Source organism: Heterodontus francisci, chromosome 5 (genome assembly GCF_036365525.1).
Source record: "Heterodontus francisci isolate sHetFra1 chromosome 5, sHetFra1.hap1, whole genome shotgun sequence".
Taxonomy (NCBI): Eukaryota; Metazoa; Chordata; class Chondrichthyes; order Heterodontiformes; family Heterodontidae; genus Heterodontus; species Heterodontus francisci.
The window spans coordinates 42573106-42584861 of NC_090375.1; the positions used below are offsets into that span (position 1 = coordinate 42573106).

General features: G+C 40.0%; 1 protein-coding gene across 1 annotated transcript in view; it reads right to left on the reverse strand.

Moving 5' to 3' along the window:
- The window catches only part of LOC137369533 (collagen alpha-3(IX) chain-like), a 181356-nt gene extending 170053 nt beyond the window's left edge, over positions 1-11303 (reverse strand). Inside the window, exons 1-4 of the mRNA XM_068030800.1 lie at positions 11275-11303; positions 4099-4184; positions 2450-2533; positions 1538-1667 (exon numbers count right to left, since the gene is read on the reverse strand). Coding sequence (XP_067886901.1) covers positions 1538-1667; positions 2450-2533; positions 4099-4184; positions 11275-11303 — 329 coding nt within the window. The remainder of the gene's footprint in view (positions 1-1537; positions 1668-2449; positions 2534-4098; positions 4185-11274) is intronic.
- Between the last annotated feature and the right edge of the window lie 453 nt (positions 11304-11756).

Consider the following 11756-nt stretch of genomic DNA (forward strand, 5'->3'; position numbering starts at 1 on the left):
AATATACTGAATATTGAACAGCAGCAAGTGCAAACCTGAAGAAAAACAACCTGAAAAAAACAGTGGGTAAGCAAACTGAACAAACTAAGATGAAATGAAATAAATGCAAAAAAAGATTGTAAAAAATGTAAAAAGGAATGTAAAAAAGAAATGTAAAAAAAAAATACTAATGCTTTGTCTTTCAACACACCATTAACATATTGTTTGCCTTTGCTCCGTGACCTTTTGGTCAGCTATGTGGCCTGGTCCAATCTGCACCTTCTCCTTTGTTATCTCTTGCCCAACCCCCACCTCACTTGTTTATAATCTGTGACTTTTCTAGTATTTGTCAGTTCCGAAGAAGGGTCACTGACCCGAAACGTTAACTCTGCTTCTCTTTCCACAGATGCTGCCAGACCTGCTGAGTGAATCCAGCATTTCTTGTTTTGGTTTCAGATTTCCAGCATCCGCAGTATTTTGCTTTTATATTATTGTATCACAAACCATATTTGTTCTTTCAAAAACACAATTAATGAAAGCTTGCTAAGTTAAATATTCTCAATAAAACTGCATTGCAATAATTTCTCAGTAGTCTATAATAGGGCTGCCAAAAATTAGCTTTAAAATTAAGTTCTTCCAAGAGTGTAAGGTTTGCCTGAATAGCAAAATGGCAACAAGATATTATGAAGAAAGGATTCAATAATGTAATCATAATATCTAACTAATTATTATTCATTTTACAATACTACCTTCCACTACAGTGAGACTGTCATTCACTGATTAATATATTGCCATTGTTGTGAGCTTTAACAGTGAGCTTGTCACTCACTGACTAATGTTACACCTTCCACTATAGTGTGATTGTCACACATTGACTACTACTACATGTCCTGTAATTGTAACTTATATCGCACCTCTTATAATAGTAAGACTGTCACACGCTAGCCAATATTACAGTGGTAATAAAATTAATATTTAAAGCAAATAGTAATATAGGGTCTAATTTTTGAACTGTTTATTTCAAAGATGGGTAGTAGGCTTGGGAGGTTAATGACATGAATAAGCTAGCCATAATGTGGAGAAGGAATAGATAATTGCTGGAATTTCCTCAGAACTGCTGTGACTTCACTGAAAGAGCAATGGAAACTCTTCTTTTCATGCCTGAACAGCATTTTTGTTACATGTCTAGCAGAAGTATGGTGCTCCGAGGAAATTCTTCACCAATGCTGTCGTGAAGCAATGTTTTGTGTGTGAATAAGTTGGTTGGAAAGAAATCTTATGTGATGGCAACATAACACACCTTCACAAAGGAAAAATTTCCAAATTACAACCTCTAACATGAACTTACTTGTGAGAAATGGAAGCAAAGATCTTTCTATATTAAAGACATTGGTGGATCTTTTTGCCATACACAAGTTAAAACTGTGCTGTGCATAATCTTTCATCTTGGAGACTACTTTCTATTAGTTTCCCTTTGAAATTAATTTGCAGGGACAAGGAGAGATATCGAAACTGGAACACATGCAAACTCGCGCAGATTTTTATGATTCTTTCATACCTTGTTGGAATTTCAAAGTTTGCCTCTCTATCAAGTCTGAAGGCAATCTGAAGTGGTGTTGAACCTTCCACTCTCCTCACACCCCGAAGTGGAATGGTATCCAATTGGAATTGGGTAATGAGATCAAATCCTGAGAGTATGGGGAAGCAAAAGAATAACAAATAGGTTTTCAAGCATTAAATTGTGCATCTCCAATGTCACTCTGCCAACTTTACTAAATGGGTTGTGGAACATATATAAGTAATGTTTGGCATCACAACAAAGGGGTAACTATTACATTAATAGATGCGATGGATTATAAATGAAAGCCTTCTGAGATGGTGGTTACAGCATTGTTAGCAATCAGCATTCACTGCCAAGACATATGATTTGCAGCCCTTTTAAAAGCTTTTGATTCACGCAGGACACCTAAATGATTAAAAAGCTGAAAATTATGATACTCATAATCAAGCAACTCTGTGTTAGTAATGATATCCATTGTTGCTCAAAATAGCACAGTGGCCGGGATATTCCTCCAAGCCAGCCATGTTCCTGAGATTTTTGGCAGCAACACTCATCCCAGGGCATTTCAGAGGTCAGCCTCATTGTGAGATTTGTGGCAGGATATCCAACTGTGTTAGAGAGTCCAAATGAAATGGGGGGAGGAGAAAGACAAATGCTTGCTTCAGGGCCTAGCAACTGCAGCAGTGGACTGAGTTCGCAGCCTGTACAGCAACTGATGACGAGGTCACTTTTATATTTTTTCAGTAGGGTCCCAAAGAAATTTGATGCTCTTCAAATATTTTGTACTCTGAATCTGTGCCAGAATTCACAGCCTGGATTGACACATCCTTAGATACGAGTTATGCACACTGCCACGAGAGCTATCGGGCGCACTCTGTGCCAAGTTCCTTTCAAAGTCTGAAAACTTGCCTGGTAAATCATCTTGTCCAATCCTAATATTAGGACACACACTGCTGTCATACAGACCATTGTAGTTGAGTCTGTCATCTACCGCTGGATAAAAGAAAATATAATTAAATGGTAGTATAATTAGATACAAATATATGGCATTCACATTCATTGTAATTGTAGAGTTAAGTTTCAGAAGGTCATGGTTCAAGCTCCACTGCAGGGACTTTATCATTTAATCCAGGCTGTCACTTCAGTGTATTACTGCGGGAGTGCTACACTGTCAGAGACATTAAACCAAATCTAATCCTAACTTGCCTGCTCTCTCAGATGGATGTTAAAAATCTATCAGCACTATTCGAAGAAGAGCTGGAGAGATCTCCCGGTCATGAAGGGTGGTATATAAATGCAAGCTCTTTCTTTCTTTATTTAAATGAAAGTTTTTTTTTTAAAGAGACTGGGAGGTTAGAGCAGTATATACCTTTTGTAACTATTAGACAAGAGAAATGTTCGTTGTGGAGAATGGGCTATAGATTTAAGGAAAACAAGATAGAAATTGGATGAAGAATCTCAATGGGATAAAGGCTCACCAGCTGGAATTATAAATAAGGTGCTTTTTGTAAGGCAGAAACCAGGAAGAACTGGTTAACAGCCCATAGATTATTAGTGGAAGTGAATTACAAAGTACCACAGACTAGATGTCCTGGGAAAGTAGGAGCAGGTGCAATAAGTGAATTTATACATGGTATGGATGTGGATTGCTGCAAGTAGTCCATAAAGAAGTTGAAGGTTTGGGGCAAGAGGAGAACTGCCTAACAGACAACAAGCTTTTTCTTGCATCCTTTCCTAGAGTACTATCCATAAACCCATGGCAATAATAACCTCTAACCTGTGAAATCTGCATCAAAGTGAGCACATGCTTATATGTCACAGAAATAAACATGCAATTACGATTTGGAGCAATGACTGCATTTTTCCATTAACTTCACCAAAAAGCACAGCCAGATACCAACTGCAGCAACACACAATTAATTGTGCATTTAAGATGCTTATACCTCGTAAACACAACCTTTGCCTGAGGGGACATGGAGCAATTTTCAAGATTTTTTTCCCTTATTGTCCCAGGGCAATTTTTCTATCTGTTACCCTCTCCCAGAAGATTACATAGCCGCTGGGGGGTGGAGTAGGAAGCATCCAGTCATGCTGCTCCAGGCATGAGTGTCCTGCAAGCTGGTCTTTTCCTGCCCGTCATTTTTGTATGATTATAATAGTTTCTTCAGCATCACAGAATAAAGGCCTGCTCGGGTATAAAATTGAAACCCGACCTGGGCCTGACCCGACCACAGCCAACCCGAACCCAACCAGGGCCCGAGTCCTTTAATTTTTTTCACACTCAACTCGACCCGACCCAACACAAATATCATTCATCCGTTCCGGCAGCAATCTATTCCTACTGATGGAGTTATGGGGAATCGTGGGTAAGCCTGATCCCGTGAGTTCCCGGAAGCAGCACTGTCCAGCCCGACCCAACACAAGCCCAAATGCTGGACTCGGAATATCGACCTGACCCGAACCTGACACATGTAGTCGCGCCTAGTCGGGTTCGGGTTGGGGAGCCAGGCTTTATCGCAGAAGTCTAATGCATTCTCATTAAATGACATTTTACTTACTACACGATACTGGAGACCAAAAGACCGTCAGTAAGGTTGACAAAGTGAAAATACAAAGCTTCATTAGGAATCCTTCCTGGTTTTTCCTGGTTGAAGGCAAAATTCAGAATAAAACAAATGTCAATGTTTAATAATTATATACAACAATGTCACAAGATAATTTACCCAAATATAGGAAAGCAAGACATTAAACCAACATTAACTGCATCGTGGGCAATTGGATCATAAATTATTATTAAAAGAGTTGGCTTCAAGAGAAAGAGTTTGGAAAACAACTTTTTTTGGGGGGTGTAGAAGAAGAACAATTGGAGCTATTTGTTATTTTATGTGTCAGTCATATAATTACACAATTCATTTCAGTCTGATTTATGTCGTGTTTGCAAACAAAAGGAAACATGGGTTTGTCATACACTTTCTCATGAAGAGAACATCCCATTAATGCTATTTATTTTAAAAAATAATGTCCATTTATTAAAGAAATGGTGAATGTATCATTTAAAATATAATCTACAATATGGAAAGCGCCTCCTATTTTTCATATATTACCACATCCTGTTCGATTTTGGAGCAAGAATATGCAGAACCATGGAATGGAAGAATGTAGGGTTAATTTCCCCTCTCTAAGTTTCTGATGCCAGGTGCATTGTGAGAACAAGCACAGCAAAGGCCGAATACTTTTTTGTGGGGCTGAGGGATTGGGTGAGGTGTGTCGAGGTGGATATGACAGGGTCCTAAACCTTCCATTGGATCACTACGGTCATGACCATTGGCCAAAAGCAACATTGGGAGCAATGTGGTTGCCTCGCTCTATCCCAGAGAGGTCCAGTGAGAGCAGAAAGTAGGGAATTTGCCTGTCGCTGTAGGAAGGTAGATATTTTAAAACTCCACAGTCGCCTTAATTAGGCTTTTATATTCCCTGCTCTGTAAATATGCTTAACATCTGTCCATTACAATCAAAAGAAAACATTTTTAATGAAACTATTAAGCATTGTGTTCAGTGCCAAATGGTGAGTTATTCAACAATGGCTTTGCTCTATTTTATGAGGTTGTTAGACCTCCTCAACTGAATTACAGTTTTGTAACTTACTGCTGCCATCATTTGTCCTGTGTGTAACCAATTCCCAACAATTTATATAATATGTGCAAGTTTCAAACATATGAGCAAAATGTGACATGTGGCCTTAAAGCCCTGACCCTAAAAGCTTATATTTCACTTATATTACCGAATTGCAGTTTTGTCCTGGTTGAGTTTTTGTAAGCCTGGAAGTTTAGAAAAGGCTGGTTTTAGTACTTTGGCCTCATAGAAATATAGAAACAGGAGTAGGCCATTTAGCCCTTTGAGCCTATTCCACGATTCAGTTAGATCATGTCTGTTCTGTACCTTTACTTCTTTTACCCAGATTTATTTCCTTGATATCCTTAACCCAATAAAAATCCATCAATCTCGATCTTAAAAAGTGCTATTGACCCAATAGCCACTGCCTTTTGGGGGAACGCATTTCAGATTTCCATTACCCTTTTTTGTGAAAAAGTGCTTGGTCATGTCACTCCTTGCTCTATTTTTAAGATTACGCTCACTTGTTCTGGATTCTCCCACCAGGAAAAATAATTTCTCTGTATCTACTCTATCAAATCTTTTTATCATTTTAATCTACTTGATTAAATCACCTGTCCTCATAATTTAACCCTTTTAGTTCTGGTGTCAATCTGGTGAATCTGCACTCTAACCCCTCCAACGCCAATAAATCTTTGCTGAGATTCAGGGTGGAATTTTCTCAGTCCCCCGGAGACGGGTTGGAGGCAGGACCGGGAACCAAATCAGGAAATCTCGCATCGGGGCAGCTCCCAGATGCATGCCCGCCAGAGGTGGGGTCTGTCCAGCACAGGCTACCTGCCCAGCAGCAGCAGATAGCTAATTGTTATCAATTAAATGCCTACTTTGGGGTCTCCTTTAATTTCCTCCCACCCTCCTGGAGCCACGGGTGCTGGAGGGTCACAACTGTGGCCATAGGCCATCCTATGGATGGACTCCACTCTACGCTGCTAGCCTGGCAGCTGTGGCCACATGCACTTTTAATAATTGAAGAAATCCTCAGAGGGCATCTCCATCTTGCAGCGCCCTCATGGTCTCCCACCTATACCAACAGTGCCCAGCTCTCCCAATGGCACTCCAACCACCCACATCTTCAAACTCTCCAATAAGCCCTCCCGCCTGCAGAGTCCGTCCGTCGTCCCTAACTGGACAGGGCTCCCAGAGGCAGCCTATCAACTTGACCAACAGCCAAGTTGGTCAAACAAAATCTTCCCTTAACAAATCCATGCTGACTATCCTTGATTAACCTGTGCCTTTCTAAGTGACAGTTTATCCTGTCTCTCAGAATAGATTCCAATAATTTGCCCACTACTGAGGTTAGACTGACTGGACTGTAATTATTCTGGTCTATCCTTTGCTCCCTTTTTAAACAAAGGTACAACATTAGCAATTCTCCAATCCTCCAGCACCATACCTGGTATCCAATGAGGACTGGAAAATGATGGTCAGACCCTCTGCTATTTCCTCTCTTGCTTCTTTTAACAGCCTAGGATATATTTCATCTGGCCCTGGTGCTTTATCAACTTTCAAGAATGCTAATCCCATTAATACTTCCTCTTTCCCTATGTTTATCACATCCAAAACTTCACACTTTTCCTCCTTAACTACAATATCTGCAGTGTCCCCCTCTTTTGTGACGACAGACGCAAAGTATTCATTAAGAACCATACCAATATCTTCCGCTTCCTACACATAGTTTACCTTTTTGGTCTTTTATGGGCCCTACTCTCTCCTTAGTTATCCTCTTACTCTTAATGTATTGATAGTTTTGTCTATTCACTTAGCCAGTCCATGTCCCTTTTTACTTCCTGCTTAGTGTGCCTAACGTGGTGTCATCTGCATCTTGGATGTACACTCTCTATTACTTCATCATGTCTTTAATATGTTTGCTGTAAAGCTTAGGCCACCAATTACTGGAGAACATCATTTGTCACAAACCACTAATCTGAGAACATTCCCTTTACCCCTGTCTGCTACATCCTAACCAATTACTGACCTATGTAACTAACATAGCTGTAGTGCTTTGATTTTTGCCAATAATCTCTGTGTAGAATCTTATCAACTGTTTCCAGACATCCATGTGGACAGCATCAATAGACTCTTCCCTACACACTATGTTCGCAATCTCCTCAAAAAACCCAACTAGTGTAGTGAGACATGACCTATCCTTCACAAGTCCATGCTGACTAGTTTTGATCAGTTAATACTTGTCCAAATACTTAGTCACTCTGCCTCTGATAAATCCTAAATCATAATACTGAGATCAATTAATGTCAGCAATTTGACATGTATGCAAATTAATAGCATGGGTTTAATCTTTCTATGTACCTGAGACCCCATTGTTCACACATATTCAACCCACGAAGATAAAAGCATGGATACCCTTGTTCCTTTTGAATCATTGCCAGTAGCATCTTTATAATTCACTGTCCACAATTCATTACCCTCTATGTAACTCACTGCCAGCTGTCTTCTACTTAATGCATAGAAACATACGTTTCCCAAAATATGATTATATATTTTTTCCCTTTGCAAGTCTTCTGCCAGCCAGGGTGGATGATATAGTATATGATGATGATACCCTGATGTGGTATATCTAAGTATAGCATGCTTGGGAGGGGTTATGCACGCAAGGAGCCATGATGAAATGAACAATGAAATGGGAGAATTATGAATTTAAAAAGTAAACTGTTAAGCAAAACCACAAGAACATGGACACTTATACCAGAGTCAAAATGGAGGAGCGGTCCCGTGACCCCTCCTCTACGTGAAATCAGTAAATATGTCTGCAAAGATGGAATTCATTAACCTCATTTGAAATAGCTCTGGGGAGAATGCCTTTGAAATTGAAATGAGCACTATTGCATATTAATGATTCTTATCGACATGAATGAATTAACATAGGATTCTGGAGGCAGACTGCCTCACGGCCCAAACCAAAAATGAATAAGTGTGAAGTAGCACCATGTTAACAGAATGGTCCTCATTCAGTCATCAATCGATAGCCATGGTCTCCATATCCTGGTACTTTGTGTGGTGACATCAGGGGAAAGGGCCATGTGTCTCCTAACAGAAACTCTAATGTGATGGATTTTTACCTTAAAAGGGCAGTCCTCTGGAGAGACAGGGAAGATCAAGCCAACACCTCAGAAAGCCAGTCTAGCCAGAGGCTAGATCCAGCCAACCAAGAAGAATCCTGCTGAACAGCCACTACAGCAGAGACATCACAAAGTGACTTTAAGACTCTCCATCTGTGAAGGTAACAAAATCCACACCACCATCTTTGTGCTGAGCTGTAACCACTAGAACTCTACAACACCTCAACAAGTTCAAGACTACAAACACCCAAGTTTACTGTAAATAACAAACACTTACCTTGCTTTGAGCTTTTAAACTACATCCTACCCTTTTCTCTCTATCTTTTCTTGTGTATGTGTGTGTGGGTGAATGTGTGTGTGGGTGAGGTTGCAACCATTTCAGGAATTGTGTAAAAATAGTTATTTTTTAAACCGATGAGAAAACCTGTCATTTGTCTGCTTATTTGACCCAAAAGATATTCAGGGGCTGGTGCATCACTTTTAACAAAACACAATAGCGGTCATTTGGGAGGTCAACAGTGCGAACCACCCACACCCCTTTTCACCTGTCCATAACAGAAGAAAAAGATGACTTTGGACCTATAGTTTTCAAAGCGATTCAGACCATCGGGTCCGCACTGGCTCTCTGAAAGAGCAATTCCCTCAGTTCCATTCCCCTGCTTTCTCCCTCTAACCCTGCAATTTCTTCCCTTTCACATAACTGTCCAATTTCCTTTTGAATGCTTCAATTGAACCTGCTTCCACCATGTTCTCAGGCAGTGCATTCTAGACTGTAACCATTCACAACGTGAAGAAGTTTTTCCTCACATCACTTTTGCTTCTCTTACCAAATAATTTAAATCTGCGCCCTCTCGTTCTCGATCATTTCACGAGTGGGAACAGCCTATCTCTACTCTGTCCAGACCCTTCATGGTTTTGAATACCTCTATCGAATCAGCTCTCAACCTTCTCTTCTCGAAGGAAACAGACCTAACTTCTCCAATCTATCTTCATAACTGGAATTCCTCATCCCTGGAACCATATTCGTGAATCTTTTCTGTACTCTCCAATGCCCTCACGTCTTTCCTAAAGTGCAGTGCCCAGAACTGGACACAATACTCCAGCTGAGGCCGAACTAGTGTCTTACACAAGTTCAACATAACTTCCTTGCTCTTGTACTCTATGCACCTATTAATAAAGCCCTGTATGCCTTATTTACTGCTTTCTCAAACTGTCTGCCACCTTCAATGGCATCACATATACACCTAGGTCCCTCTGCTGCTGCACCCACTTTAGAATTGTACCCTTTATTGTATATTGTCTCTCTGCATTCTTCCTACCAAAATGAATCACTTCACATTTCTCCGCATCGAACGTCATCTGCCACTTTCCCAACCATTCCACCAACTTATCCATGTCCTTTTGAAGTTCTACACTATCCTCCTCACAGTTCACAATGCTACCAATTGTCTTATCAACCGCACATTTTGAAATTGTGCCCTGTACACCGAGGTCTAGGTCATTAATATATATCTGGAAGAAGAAGGGTCCCAACACTGACCCCTGGAGAACTCTACTACAAACCTTCCTCCAGCCTGAAAAACATCCATTAACCACTACTCTTTGTTTCCTGTCACTCGGCCAATTTCGTATGCATGTCACTACCGTCCCTTTTATGCCATGAGCTACAAGTTTGCTCACAAGTCTGTTGTGTGGCATTGTATCAGATGCCTTTTGAAAGTTCATGCACACCACATCAACAGCATTGCCCTCGTCAATCCTCTCTGTTCCATCAAAAAACTCCAGCAAGTTAGTTAAACATGATTTTTCCTTAAGAAATCCATGCTGGTTTTTCTTAATTAACCCAAATATGTCCATGTGACTATTGATTTTGTCCCAAATTATTTTTCTAGAAGTTTTCACACCGCCGAACTGACTGGCCTGTCGTTGCTGGGCTTATCTTTACACAATTTTTTGAACAAGGGTGTAACGTTTGCAATTCTCAAGTCCTCTGGCACCACCCATGATGAACGCAAATGATGACAGGAAAATCTGATTGTCTTCAATTTGCTTTTGGTTCGGATGATTTCATTATGGTCCAATTGAAGAGCTGTTTGGACCCAACCATCAGTGTTTGAAATCAAAGTACATGACACAGAAACAGATCACCCAGCACAGCCAGTTTCAAATGCCCCTGAGCAAATACTCCTTATCATTTTTATCTGCCCTCTTCCCATATCCTTTTAACCCCTTTTCCTTCATGCACCTATCTGATCTAAATTAAGAATTGACATAGTTTATGTCTCTGGAGTTGATCTTAAATTCGTCTACAAACAGAAGGCTTATTTCAACAGTATACTCAGTGTATAGTTTCATCTAATTCTACAGCAACTATTTGATGTGACTAAACTTTAAACTTAATTCTGGCTGCGTTAATTTTATTTTAAAAAGACTGAAAAAGTCGTCATAAGTCATAACACTTTAAACACCAACTAGCACAACTGTTTACAGTTAGGCTCTTTAAATCTAGCTCTGTAAAAGCTCTTTCCTGTTTGTTTCACTTTTAACCTCTGGTATAAATTAAACCGTTTAATCATACAGACGACATGATTTGTAATCTTCATCCTCAATTAACACACAGCAAATCCTTTGCTTATTCAGATTAGAACGTCAAATATATCCAGATGCCGTTTTCCTTCCAAAGGTAAACTAAATGCACGGAGGATTATTTTCACTGTGAATTTGACCCATGAAGTTTATCGATATAATGCTGTCAATTTTTCTGGGTTAAAGGATGCTTCAGTAGAACCATAACCCTTGCGAAAATAATCGTGGCCCATATTAAATCCTGAAATCCGGCGAAAATTCATTGAGATCAACGATGTCATTACAGACAATATGGTTGGCAGCAATCATTTTTAAATTGCAAATATATTAATTGTGATTAATAATTCAAGAAATAGTATGTAGCACAGCTACATTATTAAAATTGATTGGAAGTCCTACCTTGATCCATGGAATAAATCCAAACCCATTTTGATTCAAATTAGAAACCAGGCAAGTGAGAAACGGGAGCAGAAATAGTGGGCGAGCAAAAAAGTAGAGAAAGCGAAGCTTCAGAAGCGACTCATTTGCGCTGTGCAAAGTTGCGGAAGGACTGCAGTCGCAGAGTGATGCTTAGTTCAAGCTGAGCTCAACTGCCCCTGGCAAAAGCTGGGACCTTGCGCCATCCCATTGGCTGCCAGTTTCATTAGGAGACCTCGCTGGCTCCAAGTTTTCTCCATAAACTCCCACTTCTGTCCCACCACGTTGAGTACAAAGGTAGACAAGGGACGGTTTTAATTTGGTTCCCTTTCATGGTGCAGTGGCATGGTTGTAAAACAGATTCTTCAACCACCCTACAGCCCAATTTCTGTTTAAAGTATAGAAGAAATTTGCTTTTGATCAAGGACTAGGGACAATAAGATTTCAATAATTGGTGCGTGCTG